Below are 18,122 nucleotides of genomic sequence, written 5' to 3'. Positions count from 1 at the left end.
TCCGTTGCGTTGCATCATTAGTTTGCTGCTGAATTCCTGTTTGATGCTTCCGCTCTGGAAACAATTTCAACACTGTCCAGTGGAAGAGCTGACGTCGCACCTGTGAATCCCCTCCTGGATCTGAATAAAAGGCATTTAGGGACTTTAAAGAAGAGAGATTACATCTTTTTTTTTTGTGATATGTATTTGTGTGACTAGCGTACATCAATAAAGGAAATTGGAGACATTTTTCAAAGTGTTTCGGTGGAGCTGGAATTCTCTCCAGCCTTTACTAGGCTTGGCTTGACAACATCACAAGACCACGTCTCGCCGAGTTTCGTCATGTGTTTGTTGCGTGAAACTGATCAACAACAGTAAGCTCAGTTTAGCACAAAGACCAAAACATGTTGAACAAATGACAGGCTACATTGCAAACAGAGAGTGTGGACACGGAAAGGTTTTGGCACTCAAGCCGGTATTTCTGCAGCTTCCTGCAAGAAACACAGAAGGCTAACTGCATGTTCAGTCAAAATTGGGAATTTTTTTAATATTTAAGTAATTCAGTTTCACTATCACATAAATGACTCTGGCGCCTCAATTCAAAGATGACAAAAATCTAACAACATCTAGTCCTACATGAAAGTTACTGCCCAGTTTAGAAGATTAGCTTTAGGCTAACTGCTATCTCAGCATCTGACACCCCAAAGATTTTCTCAAACCAGCTTAATGTCCTTACAATTGTGAAACTGCCCCTTTAAGTCAGACCTTGAGTGAGAAAAGTTTGGCTGCTGCTCTAAGTTCTAACAATACAATTTGAATTTTCTAAATAATACCTCTTTCAGTTAAATACCTCTTAACGCCAGGCAATTCTTGCCACTCTGACAAAATAATCTGAATTTAATGAGTACACAATAGCATGTACGATATTTTCAATAAATGCGGATATTTCTGTTTGTCATTTCACAGGGTATGTGTTCAATATGAGAAACCATTAATACAAAATGACAAACGCATAGCTAACATGATTGCCACAGAGGCCTCCATGACTCATGATGGCTATATTTCCCATGAAGCGATGTGTCAGCTGTCCGAGAGTGGGTGGATTTTCCTGGGGAGTGGGTAGGGACGGGGGTTGGAGGTGAGAAAAGAGGGACAGCAGCGCGGATATTGCATTTCATGGTCTAGAATAAAGCCCATAGCTCCACACTGAGCACCCCGTCTATAAATAACCTTCCAGTTGGAGCTTCGTTGAAGAGTTAGGACAGCTGTGGAAGTGGGCCGTCTCAGGATTCAGCTGGTGTGCAGACTGACTGGGCTTCGAAATCTTCTTTCCAGGCTGGAAACTAGAACTACTCTGCATTAAAGACAATCCGCTTTTGTTTGATTTGCAGCCCCTGAAAGGCTCTTCAAACCTCCCCCTGCCAGGAACGATGGCTCTGCCGATAAACCCCATGGACGAGCCCAGGATGTACCAGCAGACTCTGCTCCAGGACGGCTTGTACGACCTGCTGGAGAGTGACAAGCTGGTTGACTGCGTGCTGAAGATCAAAGACAAGGAGTTCCCCTGCCACCGGCTGGTCCTATGTGCCTGCAGCTCATACTTCCGTACCATCTTTCTATCTGACCTGGAGGAGAGCAAGAAGAGGGAAATTGTCCTGGAGGATGTGGAGCCTGGTGTCATGGGGCTGATCCTGAAGTACCTGTACACCTCCAAAATCAATGTGACAGAGCAGAATGTCCAGGACATCTTCGCCGTGGCAAATGTGTACCAGATCCCTTCAATTTTCACTGTATGTGTGTCTTTCTTACAAAAGCGACTAAGCCTCAGCAACTGTCTGGCAATCTTCAGGCTCGGCTTGATGCTGGATTGTCCCAGGTTGGCTGTCTCCGCCCGAAACTACGCCTGCGAGCGCTTTCAGCTCATCTCCAGAGACGAGGACTTCCTCCAGCTGCTCCCCAGCGAGCTGGCAGCCATTTTAACAAATGACAATCTGAATGTGGAGACAGAGGAGGCCGTGTTTGACGCTTTGATGAGCTGGGTTTCCCGGGACACAGAGAGCAGAGAGAAAGAGCTTCCGGGTTTGCTGGATTGCGTTCGTTTGCGTCTCGTCACCGAGGATTACCTGAAAGACAAAGTGGAGAAACACAAACTGATCTCATCCAATCCTGAGTTGCAGCAGAAACTCCAGCTGGTTAGGGATGCTCACGCTGGGAAAATGCCAGAGGTTAAAAAAAGCAAAAGCAAGAAGGAAGATGGTGGAGCAGAGAAAGATGGAGAGAGTGAAGACAAGGAGGAGGAGGAGGAGGAGGAGGAAGGCCTTCTCCCAAGCATCCTGAATGATAACCTGCGATTTGGGATGTTCGCAAAGAACTTGATACTGATGGTGAATGAAACAGGTGCTGTGGCCTATGACCCATCAGGGAACGACTGCTTTTTGGCATCACTCTCCAGGCAGATTCCCAAGAACCACACCAGCCTGGTCACCAAGGAGAACCAGATCTTCGTGGCAGGAGGATTATTCTTTGATGAACAGAACAAGGACGATCCATTGTGCTCCTACTTCCTGCAGGTAGGAGAGGTGCCAGACAAAGTTTTCAGTAAAGAGAAACTCGCAGTACCAAAAACAAGATCTCAGTTCAGCCCCTTTACAAGTACATCTATGAGAAAATCTGTATAAAACTATCCTTAAAACACCTCGAATATTTCCATTTGATGGGATGGTGCAGCCATACGTCTTGAGTTTGAGCATTTCACTTAATGCAAACCTCACAGCTTCATGAGCTGATACAGTTTGGAAAAATATTATTTTACACTTAAATCTACTTTAGGTCAAATAAAAGGGATGTTAAAGGGATTTAACCTGAGTATATGTTGGGTTTGCACGTTTCGTATACACTACAGAACATACAATCTACTCAACATAACTCTAAACATAAGGTTTGACTCCCGTGACCTCAGTATGACCCGGTCAGTGCCGACTGGCTCGGGATGCCTCCCCTACCGTCTCCCCGCTTCTTGTTTGGACTGGCCGAGGCCGAGAACTCCATCTTTGTGCTGGGAGGGCGGGAGCTGAAGGAGCAGGAGCAGATACTGGCCTCAGTTTTGGTCTACGACAGACAGTGAGTACAGGGTTTAGTTCATGATTCAAAACTCAGAAAAGAGGATGATCATTTTACTGAAATGATTAAATGAATCACTCAATGTGGCATTCAGATTAATTTACTGTTTTCCTGTGGTTTATCATTCACAGATCATTCAAATGGGGGGAGTCAGAACCAATTCCTTATGCAGTCTATGGGCATGCAACGTTATCCCACAATGATGTTGTGTATGTGATTGGAGGAAAGGGAGACAACAAGTGAGTATAAGCTGCAAGCTAAATTTTAATATCCATATGTGGCAAGTGTGAAGATAAAGGACTTTATCCTTTAATCCAGCAACACATGGAGCAGGATTATTTCTCTTAATAAGAGTCATATAATGACACCACTAGGGAATGAGAAACCACCGTGATTATTCTTTTTGCGAACAGGAGCTGTCTAAAGAAGATGTGTGTGTACAACGCCAAGAGATTTGAATGGAAGGAGCTCGCTCCCATGAAGACTGCACGATCTTTATTTGGAGCCACGGTTCACAAGGACAAAATATATGTGGCAGCAGGAGTGACCGACAATGGCCTGACCGACTCTGTGGAGGTGTACGACATCGCTACCAACAAGTGAGTTCTCAGTGAATAGAGCACCAAAGACAAATTTAGGTACATTATCCTCTATTTTGTTCATAGCAGTAGTATTTTTGGACATTCAAGTGAAGGAAAACTACACGCAAGTACCTTTATCTCTGCATATAATTGTTACAGATGGTCAGGAAATGTGGAAAAGCAGGGAAATTGTTGTTAAGTTGTAGATTTCCTGTTGGCCACTGTAACACAACTGAACATTGAAGGTTCATTTTAAAGCTGTTGTGATCACTTGCGTAAATGTATTACAGTTTACTAAACTGAATCTCTTGTGTGCGTTTTCATGTTTCAGGTGGTCCGACTGTGAGCCGTTTCTTCAGGAGCGTAGCTCTTTGAATCTCGTGTCTTTGGCTGGTTCGCTCTACGCTGTCGGAGGTTTTTCCATGATGCCTTTAGAGGACAGCGAAGAGATCGTTCCCAAAGAGATGAACGACATCTGGAGGTGGATCAAAATAACACACATAATTCATCCATTTATTTCATTCATTCAGCTCTTTGTGTTGAACATTACAAAGACAATTTATCAGGTGACTTTAATCAAATATTTCCACTTTATCCTGCTAAAATTATAGCCAAAGAAAATCACCTGTTAAATTGTCTTTGCAAGGTTCATCAGATTTCAAACTGGAGTCTGATCTGGAGACGAATCAGAAAAATCGTTTTTTTTTTTGTGTGTGTGTGTTTTTTTTTTTAAATGTTACTTACTCAGTGAATCTCCCACTATACCTTTCATGACAAATGTCCGTTAACCTCCTCAGGTTCAGTGAGGCGGAGAGGAAGTGGATTGGGATCCTCAGAGAGATCCAGTATGCCTCAGGGGCCACAATTTTGGGGGTCCGACTCAACACCCTGCGTCTCACCAAGATGTAAAACCACCTCCAGTCCGTTTGTCAACAGAAATCTGTTCAGGTTGATTCCAGTCTACACTTGTTTTACCTGAATCCAGGGACAGATTTGGGGGCATACACATCAAGATTCAGCTTTGTGTGTTTAATATTCTGTTTATTTTTATTTCAAACATCACTGGAGCTGTTCCAATTATGTCTATGGCTTAATATCATAGACAGTTTTCTTTTTTGATGAATAATGTTTTTATATATACACGTGTTTCTCCAATTTTAATCAGATTTTTAAGCGCCAAACAATCAGCAGTCCACTGACAATTTTTGCACTGTATCAAATAAATAAAAGTATTTAACACCAATTAAAAGCTGCTTTGACTATCATAGAAAATGTGTGCTTTACCCAACAGATGGCAGCAAAGTCATGATGTACTGCAGGTACCTTTTGACAGCTCACTAGAACATGAAACGTCATAAAAGAGTTTAGAAAATAAACAAAAACACAGCACACGTCTCCATTTGCAATAATATATCTATACTGTTTAATATTGAAATGATTTCATTACGCTCTGCTGTGTTACAGACAGTAAACACTAGTCAATAATACAATAATAGACAGAAAATACAGTCTAATGTTATTAGCACCTCTAGACACTACTGTCCTTGTACTGTTTTTAGTATTTCTATATAGCTGAACGTGACAACTACTGCCTACACATGGGCTTTGTACACCAGAGTTAACTAAGACATAGTGTTGACATTATAAAGTAGAGAATCAGCAAATAACAGTACACATTATGATTTCTTTAACACAGCTGCAGTATGAGTAACTATGGGAAATGCACTGTAGGGTATCTGGATAATACATCTTTGAATCGACTGTGGCGTTAGTGCCTGTGGTTATCATCACATGTATCTCTGCCCAAAAGAGGGGAAAATTCACCATTAGACAAATGTATTAAAAGAGCCAACTGAACTTTCATGTGCAAAAAAAAAAAAAAAAAAAAAAAATCAACAACAGTTGTTAAGTTGCTATGGAGCCCATAAACTGACAAAATGTTATAAAAAAATTCAGTTTATTTGGATTGTAAAAAAATATGAAACTCTATTCTACTTTTAATGTTGGTAAAAGAAGCTTTTTTTCTTTAATTCATTTCCATCAGCTAATTTGTAATTCACTTATTTTACCCTTGTTAAGCATTTTCTAGTTTTCTTCACCAGCTTCACCAATTTAAATCGACAATGAGGGACGTCAATAAATAAACAAATGGACGTCCGTTACATTCAGCCCGAGCCAAACGAGTTCACACGATGAACTGATCACCACCATAGGAAGCTCTCTGTATTTCACAGTACGTGTAGTTTTGGGGAGACATTCCTGCACTGGTCGGACGAATGCATACTCACTGTGATTGTGACACTCAAAATAATGTAGCCACCATTTTACAGCTGCAACAGTAGCTACAGAGTAAGCTGCAGAGGAGTCTGTGACGTAAGCGCATGTTGACATTGTTTTTGTAATTACTCTTAGTGGCAGAAGGGGGAGACAAAAACTACGCACTGTGGCTTTAACCAAACACACTGCACGTTGCACTAGCCTCGTCAGCTGGCTATGTAGCTATAACTTATGGTTATAAAACGACACCAGGCAGTACACGTGTCCTTTTTTTGTTAGCCACTAAAATACCTTAGCTTTGTGCTTTTTCCACCAACTGATTGGAAGTTAAATAGCATAAAGCTTCAAGTTTCCGTCTACTAGGGCTGCAATTATATTATAGTCTGTTGATTATTTTTAATAAACAGGCCAAATTATTCCTTTATTTAGACCTTGTAAAAATGGCACAAAATGCCATTTCCAGTACACAAGGTGATATCTCCGAATGTCCTTTTTGTCTGACCAACAGTACAAAACCCAAAGACATTTAGTATATCAAAGAAAACTAAGGAATCCAAAAATATGCATATTTGAGAGGCTGGAACTAGTGAATTCTGGCCTTTAAAAAAAAAAAAGGGACTAAAAACAACATCTAACTGGCTCGCCAGTGCAGCTCTACATTACACACGCCACATTACATCATGATGTATTCAGTTTTGCCAGTTTTGGGGCTCCATACGTTTGCCCAAAATATGGGCAGATAAAAAAAACAAAAAAAAAAAAACACACAACTCTTCATTTAAAAACAACAAAACATCAACACGTCTTTCAATTCTTACAAACAATACTTTCTCTCCAATATCCTCAAGGAATTTCAGTAATATTATTTAAAAATAAGACAACAATATTCCCGATGCTTTTCTTGAAGGTGAAGGCCACAGAATCAAATTCTTTTGGATACACACTTCTAGCAGCTAAATCCAAAACTACACATCCCAGGAGAGACCCAACCTGGCAATCCCATGAGCACTCTCTGCTCTGAACCAAGGGTGGTTCTCAAAAGCTTCATTATGTGGCAAACATTTGCCTTGGGTGCAACACAGAATGCACAGTCACTCTGGTGTCTATGCACAAACTTAATCACTGACAAGCCCTCATTTAAGGACAAGGGCAGGTCCACCTTTCCTAATCTAATACAAGCCATTGGCCGCTAGGCTTATTAAAAGGAGAATTCGGCTAATTAAACAACATACAGTCAACCTGCCTAGAATACAGGACTTCTGTGCACTGTGCAAAATTTCCCTTCTCAGTTACTAGAATCTCACCTTTACTGCCATTTAACTGTAAAACACTGAATTAAAAATAATGTATTTTTGTCCTTTTCCAGTTGTGATAGATGTCAGGGATAATAAATGTCTGTCTCAGATATACTTCCTCTGCATACGTGTTGCTTTGATGATGTCACAGATAGGTTTTGTTTCTGCAGCTGGATTTAGGGAAGACTAGTTCACTAAATAATCCAAGACAAAGGATTAACATACAAACTCTGCTTTCCAGGGTGGATTTTGACGTCCATTCTCTGATGTCCTGCCCTATACATGTAATATAATGTGTAAAGTGGGATAAAACTAATCAGTCTTTTTAAATTACATTTTAGTATCTATCTACTGTTCACAAATGTATTAGATAGATTTTGGCCTTTAATAAATACTCTAATCATCTGCTCAGTGTTATTTACTTCCAATATAAAGGACATGATGCTCTTTGTTTGATTTATATTAATACTACACTGATTTGGAAGCCCTTTTTCTGAGCAGATTTCTTGATCTAATTCAAAGCAGGTACATATAGCCGGAATTAAATTAGCATCTTCTGAACAAACACTTTTGATTTGCCTTTTGTCTAAATACTGTTTCAGAGGACTGAACACATACCAAGGACACATTTTCTTCAAAAACTACATTTTGATAATTTCCTATAATCGTTTGCTCAGGAAGTATTTTCAAAAATAACACACACGTGATCAGCAGATTTGATTTGAATAACTGCTACAGTATCAGCCTTCAAACTCTACCAGCTGGATTGAAGTATAAAGTGCTCTTATGATTAATTATCTTTTTCATTACTCGATTTGGCAACTGACAACTTCCTTTAACTTCCTTGAATTATAACAGTCACATATTAGGCCCCTTCAACTGGAGCACACCAGTAACAACCAAAACTAATTTCTCTTGATTACGGAAGTGATCGGAGGACAAGCGGCTGCACTGAACACACCCTCAGGGAGGAGTCACAGATACTTATAAAGAGTGGGACCTACTGAAGCGCCGAGGGGAAGTTTCTGAGTGACACATAAGTCACAGCTGAGTTATCATCAGCGTGCAAGGATGTGACATCAAGTTATTCTGGGAAACAAAACACAAGTCAAGCTTCGTACTGACACCTGTGCAACTCACTAACCACACATTTGGAGCAAATAATACACAGAAATTTACAGTAATTTGTAAATGTTGTTAATCATGTGTTAATATCTGCGTGGTACATTTAAAAGCAAAATGGTTGCCTTTGGGTTAAAATGCTTCTGTAAATGAGGAAACGTCTGGACATTATTTTGCCATTGGTATGGTTTTCTGCTACCCATTTTCACCTTGTATCTGCATAAATGGCCCCATGGTGGGCTTGTGTGGCAAACAAATTCAAAGTGCATAAATCAGTAGTATTAACTACTATTCCGCCTCCTTTACCATCAGCTACTATCACTATCCATACCACGAAAAAACATTCAAAATCCCTCCATGTATAAGGCAAATACGCAAACTATAACCACAGTATCTCAGTATTGTTTTTCTTGTTCCCAAAGTTCTACGTGCTTCTCCAATGATAATTATAGACACAAACTATGAATGATAATCTACTTTGCGGGAAGTTTTTCTCTTTTTTTTAGTGTAGGATTGCTAACAGAGTGCAGTTTACCGAGTTGCCACCAGAGAGCAACAGTCCTTAAAAATCGGTCGAATGACCACATTAATTCTTAGCAGGTATAATTGTTTTTAACTTGTGCAATACTTGTTGTCATAGTTACATAGTGCTATATATACTCTGCATGTCTATGGACATGTGTATAGTGTCTGTATTTTGTTTTGCACATTTAGCTTGGAGAAACATAATTGCTGTACGTTCTGCTCCTCGCCGTATGGTCTTGAATGATAATAAAGTTCACGTTGACTTTGAAAACGTCGGCAATTACGCCCTCAAACTGCTCAAAATTCGAGCTCATTTCCGACCCTGGAGCTCACTGTCTAGTAAGGCTAAATTGGATGTAATCACAGCCAGAATATAATTCAATGACAACACACTTCTACAGCTGTAGACTTCTCATTTAAAGGGCAGTTTCAAACTGAACCTTGTAAAAAAGCAGCAAATCAAAATACAAAACATGTGTTTTACACATGAAGAAGAGAAAAAAGTACCATTATTAAATAACGTCTGATGTGGCCCCAAGCAGTTTAACCATGGCAGTTTAAGAAATACATGTATCTGGGGTGAGCTTAGACGTAAGACTACACAAAAGGTGCTTAAATTTGTCTCTTAAATAAAACAATTATAACAGCTTATTACATTTACAAAAGCATATCTACAAATTCCAACTTTCGGTAGTACCAGCCAAGACACATGTGGGGGCACATTCAACTGACTCTCCAAATGTAAACATGAGGAATTAATCACAAGGAAGAAACACGTCTTACCAATATTTACAGGTTAATGCTTCACTACAAATAGGCTATCAATAGATAAGGTGAGCGGCAGCGTATCGATAGTGCACAGAGACTTTTTATCGAATACGAAACTAATTGAAATGTCAGAGACAGATGCATTTTTGCTTTCAAGCCATGAGTTGAAGGAGAAGATGAATACCGCTCTCATTTGTTTATAATGAAGCTATGCCTAGTTATCTTAGAATAAAGACTGTAATTGGCAGTAAAGGGCTCGCTAAGCTCTACCCATAGACTGCATACAAGAGTGGACGTAGCTTCCAGGTCTGAAAAGTGTGGAAACAGTCAAGCACACAACCTCCTGTGATACTAGAAGTTGTTATTTTTTACACCTTTTTTTTTTTTTTGCAGATTTGTGATGAGTTGATTAAGGAGCTTTAGAGATGTAGGTTGGTGGACTGTTTTTGCCGAGCTGTTTCCAGTCTTTTTGCAGCTCTCACATAGCTTCATATTTGACAAGCAGATCTTTGAGTGGTATCGATTTTCTCATCTGACTCTCGGCAAGAAGGCAAATAAACACATTTCCACAAATGTCAAACTATTTATTTAAGAGATTTTTTACTGGAGGGGGTTTGATTAAGATATTTTCAGATCTATTTTGGTAAATGTATGACATATAAATGTCTAAAGTGAACAAAAAGGATTTTTCAGGGGTATCAACACTAAATTACACTGCACGTCCCCGACTTTAATTAGCTTTAATTAGTTTGACCAAAAAAAAAAAAAAAAATCCTTATCTTTTTATAGTGATGTAATAGTGAGGAGCCCCTTTAGTGACAAGCTCTGTTGTGCCAAAAGTAATCACTGTCAGTTCTCTTTAAGAGATTTGTTGAATATAATCTTGCGTTTATCATTTTACAATATGGGCCACATTCTATCGAGATAAAACGTGTTCTCTTAATTCTGCACGTTTTTGTGAACATTTCTATCCCTAAGCTTTTCATATTCTGCAAACTAATTACACAGATCGGGTTTAGTTGGGAAGTAAGCTGTAAGTAACATTAACAATAACATTAGATTTTAACCCACAAATATACTGTAGGTCTGAGTACATTAGGTTTTACCAACAAGTCACAGAAAAGTGCCATATCATCTCGAAGCCAGATCTGCAGGAGAGGAGCACGCTTGCTTAATGTAAGCAAAAACATGAGTCAACAAATTCCTCCGTCTCCTGACCCGGGGGAGCTCAAGCACTGATTAGCTGAACGTAGATCTGAGGATTCTCACCTCCAGTCTCTGCCTCGCATCTCACACGCACACCATCACAAACACCACACACTGCATTGCACGGCCGACTCTCCACGCTTCACAACTTCTCTTATGTCCTTAGAAACCGACGTAACGTGCCACAAATTATACACAATCACAATTATAAAAATGAAGACAGTTAGGAGTACATTTTAAATATCACTGGAGTTAAATGTAAGGTGCAGGATCGATTATAAATGCTGTATAACATTACCTATCTATAGCAGGTGAGCTAACAGGATTTGGTTATTGGCAATGCCATATACATGTATATGCTCAAAGACAAATCAGCATTTGGTTATTGCTGGGTCAGACCAGAACCGCTCGCTACATCTTGGCAGAGAACGAAAAATAAATCTTTTTTTTTTTTCTCATCGTAGAGTGGTTCTCACTTGACTGATGGCCCACCGTTTAAAAGAAGATTCAGGAAACTGTTCCTCCCGTTTTGTAAAAGACGCTACAATCAACACATTGTGCAAGGCTCTGGAGAGATGTGTGTGGTGTCGGGAAATCTCAAATGAAACCTGGGACAGAGCTGTGAAATTCATGAGTGATGATGACACGTCCTACTGGACTCTGAGGTTAGCTATTGTATTCAACAGAGTAAAAAATAACTATTTCTTATTGTGGTAGGTGTGTGTGTGTGTTTTTACCAGGCCTCCGTGTAGCCTTTTTTCAGTTTTTCCTCTCTGTGTAAATGTCACGGAGGTCCATCACTCTCCCACTGCAGGAGTCCTCTTAAAAGCTCAAACAGAAACGATAAAACAAAAGTAACAAAGTGCTTTCAATGCTACAGAGATTTGTTAGTTGTTGGAGTTCATCCTACCAGCAGAGAACAGGGGAGGCGGTGGGGGTAAATGTGGGGTGGGAGGCAGCCCCCCCATGGAGTGCAGCAGGGGGAGGGACAGCGGGGCGCCGTGGACCGGGTGGGGGCTGGAGGCAGCAGCGGGTGTGGTCACCGACGTGGCGGGGAGCGCCAGCCCCAGTTGGACCTGAGCGGAGGAGTCCACGGCGGGCGAGGCCAGGGGCCGGTCGAGGCCGAGGGGGTCGTTGCCGTCGGTAACCATGGGGTTGCTGACGCGGAAGCATTTCTCCCTGTGGGCCTTGAGCATATTGGAGAAGCGGAAGCGCTGGCCGCACACCTCGCAGGGGTACGGCTTCTCCCCAGTGTGGGTGCGGCGGTGGCGCTTCATGTTGGGCCGGCTCGTGAAGCTCTTCCCACAGATCTCACAGATGTACGGTTTCTCTCCTGGGAACAGAGAGACACGTCGAACTGAAAAACACACCTGCTTAGTACATTTCAACATTCATCATAAAATGTAAAGCTGCCGTTATCAGCATTTTTATATCGACAATACATCAAATGACTGCAATGTGAAAGGAGTGGCTCGTAGTGACAAACACGGAGCAAATTATCCTCCAACGCTGCAGTTCTCCTCAGCTGTGCTGAGTTTTTTTAGTATCTTTTAAAACAATGTTTTGATTTATCCCACAACTTTTTCTTTTAATATATATATTTTTACTCTAAATGCCCTCTATCAGAATTTCTTCCAGCTGCAGCAGGCAGCTGTTTTAAGTAAAAGAGCTCTAAAGTTCCACTTTATGTCGCCTGCCCAAAACAAACATCAGACACATAAAAATAAGGATGAAGTTAGAGGAAAATTTAGTAAATAAAGAGAAATCAGCTCTGCAGCTGGTGGAGAGAAAAACAGTTAGATCAAAGGGGATAGTAGGAATTAAAATCATCATGGATCACAAACACAGCTCCGAACTGAATTATATTGCTTTATGTGTGCTGAATGTGTAAATAAGCAACAGTTTGCTACAAGCTCTCCATATCAACTTTCTAAGGTGTCATTGTTTTCAGCTCGTTTCTGCTGACGCGACAAAAATCAGTTAATGTGTGTTTGAAACACGCTGCTGTGTTTCAGCAACAACACAACCATGAAAAACCAATGACAAGGCAGCGGAAAGTGACTCACCAGTGTGTGTCTTCATGTGCTCATCGAAGTACTGTTTCATGTTGAAGTCCTTTCCGCACCACTGGCACATGAACTGCTTGTGTCCGATGTGGATGCTCATGTGGGAGCGCAGCTGATATTTGTACTGGAAGCGCTCACTGCAGTTCTGAAATGGCGAACAGTAAAAGTCTTTTCATAACTGAGGGTCAAAAGTGCACTCGATGGGTGTTTTCACATTTAGAGGAAAAAGCAGTGTTTGATGAAACTCATCCATAAATGAGACAAATTGAATTTGAATCTTAGCACTATGTTTTTCTTTAAAACACATTGTAAATTATTTCAGTGATAAAATAAAATGCATTAACAGTTCAAAACTGCTCAGTTATGGCCCTCTTGTGAATACTACACGTGATAAATTATATAACTTAAAAATTAAAGTAATTAAAATTTCATTAAACTGAAATTTGAAAACTTTAAATGCCTCGAAGACACAACATAAGAAAATCAGTCTCTATAAAATGAGTAGTTTTATTGCCAGCAGGAAGTCGAGAAGATTTGATAACACTCTTGTAAATATAACTATAAAGTGGCAACAGGTTAATACTTTTTTTTAAACCGCTGGACAAAAGCCAGGGTAGCCGTACCCCCGTTTCCAGTCTTTATGCTATGCTAAATGCCAATGTATAGTTTGACATACAATGTGAAACTACTGCTTGAAGTTCTCAGGGTCATTCAACAAATACTCCCCCATCACACAAATGCAGCAAAAGCCACATTGAAGAAGGTGGAGAGCCTTCATTTACGTGATTGTGTTGCGTGGAGTGAAAGTGATGCCAGGAGCACTAATAGACCAATCAATATTCACAGTTTAAGTGCCTAATGGGGTTCCCTGCGTACAAAGATAGGCGGAAGAAAAATGCTCATTAACAAATCATTTGGCTGTTTGTCTTGGCACATCTGGATGCCTGCCTCATCTGGATTTCTTGACCTTAATATTAGTATTTTACGAGAAAAGACAACATATATATTTAATTTAAATGAAATAGCCAACACACATAATTTTAAATATTTGAAATTTATCTCAGTTTAGCAATGAAACTCTTTGTGCCGGTGAAGTTGGGAGCAGCAGCGTATAAGAGGAGCTCAAACCTCACACTTGAAGGGTTTCTCTCCTGAGTGCTGTAGAGAGTGAACCTTCAGGGACATGCTGCGCTTGAATGACTTCCCGCACGTCTCACAGGTGAACGGCATGTCCTTTGTATGTGCTGCACACATGCACGCACGCACACGCACACGCACGCACACACACACACACACACACACACACACACAGTAGAAGATTAGTTAGTGTGACTCAGTATTGAGCTGCTCTTGATCAAATGGCAGCAGGAGGACAAACAAAGAAACTACATCCCTAAAAAGCATTTAAAGTCTGACAAGGAGATGCTTTTTCATTGGCTAATTACACTGCTAAGGACAACGGATGTGTCTCATCTACTAAATAAGTAATTTCCTCTGAAGCTTCCACATTGAACTGTCAAGTGAAAGGTAAATAGAAAAAGGGGATTTTATACAAACCCCTCTTTAAATGCGGAGACATGGATGTAAACAAGGAGCAAAGTAAGTCTGTCTGGGAAATAAATATGCTTATCTAAGAAAGCGCTACCCGAAGCACATCCTGCACAACAATCAGTGGGACGTAGATGAGGAAGCCCAAAATAACACAAAGTGAGCGAACAGTGGATTTTACAGCCACTCACCGACCATGTGCTTCCTGACATGAGCCATGGTGTAAAACTTCTTCTCACAGATCTCACAGGAGAACTTCTTCTCGGCGTAGCCATGGACGATCTTGTTATGCTCGTGTAACGACCACAGCTTCTTGAAGGCCTTGCCACACGTCACACACTTGGGGGGGAAAAAATAACACAAGAGTGGGCAAAATATAGCCATTACTGGAATTATTTGGGTATGAGCGATGCAAAAAAGATCATTACCTGGAAAGGTCTTTACAAATACAACCCAGGTGTGTGTGTTTATACAGACATTTGAGCATTCACTGTGGCAGAAAAGCAATTAGAGTCACTAGATTAAAGCAGTGAATGATCTTCAAAACCACAGCAGGGGTCCAGCTGGTCAGGGCTGATGGGGGTAACAGTGGAGGTACATATCAGAACTGATTATTACCGACTCCCAGTTGACCGAGTTACTGATCCGGACTGGTTTTAATGACTGCAGATGTGTTTACCAGTTAGTAACTACCTGCAGCTACGATTGAAATGAGTAAAGCTGGAACCACTGCTATGAAAATCCGGGGGTTTTGTTAAAGAATGAGGGGGGACGCCTTTAAACGTCGTACCTGGATGCTCTTCTCACAGTCGGTCTGCTGGTGCAGCAGCAGCTCGCTCTCCAGCAGGAAGCGTTTCCCACAGTTATTGCAGATCTGCATGCGGTTGTGAGTGACGTTCATGTGTTTCTCCAGGTACCAACGATTGTTGAAGATGCGGGGGCACTTCTTACATGGGAAGTGCTGCTTCTCCTCCAGCCTCACTTTTTGGCCGAGGCCCTCCGCGTCCAGCGTCCTCTTCCCGCCCTGCCGCTGGTTGGCCAGCGTGGCCTCGGCGAGCGTCTGCCGCAGGGAGGCGGCGGTGCCCGCCATGGTCAAGGCTCGGGTGCCCCGGCGAGGTCGATCCATCATGGCTGGCTGCTCCAAGCCTGGAATGTTGAGGGTGTTCTCCTCCTCTTCTTCGTTCTCCTCCTCATCTTCCTCTTCGCTGCTCTGCCCCAATATGTCGCCCCTATTCAGGTCTTCATCATCCTCTTCTCCAACTGCGTCGTCGTTCTCCACTTCGTTCTCCTCATCGCCCTCGGAGTCTTGCTCACTGTCGTGGCAACAGCCAAACATGGTGGCCGTCTCTGTGGCTGATTTGCCCTCTGAGCCCTTTGACACGTTGAGGGTCTGGTTGTTGAGGTTGACTTCAACGATGATCTGATCCCTGTTGAAGGAGGCGTGGCCATCAACTGTCTTTGACTCCTCTCCATTGCCCTCCACTTTACACAAAGCAGCCACACCTGCGCCGCCCCCCCCTCCCGAGCCTTCCTCTTTCTGATAGTACTGCTTTGTCTGGGACGCCGTCTTGCATGCGTCCTCCACTCTGACCGAGAAGGGGCTGCTGCCTTCTCTCGTGTACAGCCTGCCCAGCTCCGACTCCTGTTTGATCTCCCGGTACAGCTGGCTGGGGGGCATCGCTGCAGCAGATGGGTCACTGCCGCCGAGCCCCTCCTGATTGGCCATATCTGTGCAGGTCGTTCTCAGCGAGTGGCTGCTGATGAGGTCGCGGCAGGAGGCTGCGATGTCGCTCATCTGAAGCAGGGTGGCGGCGTTGAGCACGTCGCGGACAGTGCGGCTGCTCACCAGCAGTTTGGAGGTGTAAATGAAGTTGAGGATCTGCTGCAGCCCCTGAGAGGTCAGGGCGTCCAGCGACAGGTCCACCCGCCGCAGCTGCTTGCTTTGGGCAAAAAGAGAGTGGAAGAAAGGGCTGTAGGCCGCCAGCACGCCCTTGTGGGCCGGGAAGGTGCTGCGCTGACGCACCAGAACGATGTCAACGTCACACAGGTCAGGCTGGAAGAGGCGCTGCTCGTTCAGCCTGTCCATTAAACAGGTGAAGTGCAGAGCCACATCCTCCACCAGAGAGAACTCAGCAGAGGGGAAGTCTGTGGTCTTCTCCACTATGAGCTGGGAGAGAAAGTGAATGAGGGAGAGAGACAAAGAAAGGGGGTGAGATAAAACAAAAACTTTCACATGGCAATAAATATGATTTCACATCTCACCACTGCCACATTATTAAGACACTAAAAGTACAAACTCTGAGGTTCAAAGTCCATTCTTCATCTTGAAAACAACAGTCAAGAAATCAATCTAAAAACAAGGTCCATTTATTAACTGATCGAGAGCTTTTCATTAGCATTACCCTAATTAGATGGAGTTTACCCTTTTGTCATCAATTTATGGATTTAAGCCAACATTGACAAGATGTCCTTTCAGTGCTCGGTGCTTCTTTGCCTAAATATGATACGTTTTATTCATCAAACTGAACTGAAAACAACCAGGCTGCTGTGTAGTTCAGTGACACGAGGAAATGCGATGGGCTCTCTGTCACTCAGGGTGCCTCAGTGGGAATTTGTCTTTTCATAAAACCTTTACTGGATGAATGTTTTCTTCTTGCAGGAGATCAATACATGCAGCTCCTCACACACAGAACAAAAATCGATCATTAACGTGATCGTTTAAACACGAGGCGAGGCCGTTTTTGAGGAGGGATCAGAAATGCAGCTATGTTTTCCATCATATCTTTATTGCATTATTTGTGCTTTGTGTGTGCGTCTTCTTGTTGACCCGAGTGTGTTTGCATAAAGCCCCTCTAGGGAGGGTGTTTCAGACGATCTGACATTACAATAGATAACAGTTTGACAAGTTTTTGCTCGACGAGCCTGTTTTTGCGCATCTTCATGCGTAGATTTCTTTTAATTGTTAGTTTTATGTTATTTCAGTCACATCACATTGTCCATATTCTGTGATACAATTTTTTTTTTTTAACAAAGTAGATCATAAATAATGTTGGAATAAACTCTTGCAGCAGTTGTTTTTTTTTTATATATATACTTATTGTGATGCCAAGTGCACAGCACAAAGTCACGGACTGCATGCAAGCTGCATGATACAAGTCAGTGAAAAATCAAAAGGTGTAACACTCAGCGCTCTGTGCAAGGTCCTCAACTTCCCAAGGTGGGTTTATTTTAGCACAGGAAGGGCAGGGTTTCGATCCAGACGGGATGTGAGTGGGGACAGGGCAGCAAACAGAGCACGCACACACGCGCGCACACACACACACACACACACACACACACACACGCATATGTGGTTTACAACCATGCACAAAAAACACAAATGCGCGCGCACACACACACACACACACACACAACAAAGACAAACACAGTGTCTGGTCTCTCTGCAAAGACTGACTGGTTGGTGCATTGGTATTCAATGCCATTTCACCCCTATTAGCAGGCTCTCGCAGCACACCCACTCACAACACTTTCCCTGAGGAATGACGAATTATGCACACGACAAAACACGTCCGGAGAAATAATTAGGGAAACCATGCTGAATAAATACTAACCAACCCTCCAAACAATTAATGGAA

General features: G+C 42.1%; 2 protein-coding genes across 2 annotated transcripts in view; one reads left to right on the top strand and one right to left on the bottom strand.

Moving 5' to 3' along the window:
• The first annotated feature begins 1,234 nt into the window (after positions 1 to 1,234).
• Positions 1,235 to 11,586, top strand: klhl40b (kelch-like family member 40b). The gene is made up of 7 exons (XM_069159427.1): positions 1,235 to 2,549; positions 2,939 to 3,099; positions 3,231 to 3,338; positions 3,513 to 3,698; positions 4,012 to 4,161; positions 4,478 to 4,628; positions 11,338 to 11,586. Exons 1-6 carry the CDS (start codon positions 1,410 to 1,412, stop codon positions 4,587 to 4,589), a joined length of 1,857 nt encoding a protein of 618 aa, XP_069015528.1. The 5' UTR covers positions 1,235 to 1,409; the 3' UTR covers positions 4,590 to 4,628; positions 11,338 to 11,586.
• Positions 4,787 to 18,122, bottom strand: part of zbtb47b (zinc finger and BTB domain containing 47b) — a 28,031-nt gene continuing 14,695 nt past the window's right edge. Inside the window, exons 2-6 of the mRNA XM_069159426.1 lie at positions 15,278 to 16,654; positions 14,679 to 14,826; positions 14,068 to 14,183; positions 12,940 to 13,084; positions 4,787 to 12,206 (exon numbers count right to left, since the gene is read on the bottom strand). Of these exons, the coding sequence (XP_069015527.1) occupies positions 11,761 to 12,206; positions 12,940 to 13,084; positions 14,068 to 14,183; positions 14,679 to 14,826; positions 15,278 to 16,654 (2,232 nt within the window). The 3' untranslated portion in view covers positions 4,787 to 11,760. The remainder of the gene's footprint in view (positions 12,207 to 12,939; positions 13,085 to 14,067; positions 14,184 to 14,678; positions 14,827 to 15,277; positions 16,655 to 18,122) is intronic.

This window comes from Embiotoca jacksoni, unplaced genomic scaffold (assembly GCF_022577435.1).
Source record: "Embiotoca jacksoni isolate LCO1_2020_lvr unplaced genomic scaffold, fEmbJac1.0.p SCAF_25, whole genome shotgun sequence".
NCBI classification, from domain to species: Eukaryota; Metazoa; Chordata; class Actinopteri; family Embiotocidae; genus Embiotoca; species Embiotoca jacksoni.
This window is presented reverse-complemented; position numbering and strand designations above follow the sequence as displayed.

What these genes read in the sequence shown, in the direction of transcription:
- klhl40b (XM_069159427.1), top strand. Translation starts at nt 1,410, where the DNA reads ATGGCTCTGCCGATAAACCCCATGGACGAGCCCAGGATGTACCAGCAG. An exon ending in TGTGCTCCTACTTCCTGCAG is followed by an intron (nt 2,550 to 2,938) that starts GTAGGAGAGGTG and finishes CCGTGACCTCAG; the next exon opens with TATGACCCGGTCAGTGCCGA. An exon ending in GGAGGAAAGGGAGACAACAA is followed by an intron (nt 3,339 to 3,512) that starts GTGAGTATAAGC and finishes TTTTGCGAACAG; the next exon opens with GAGCTGTCTAAAGAAGATGT.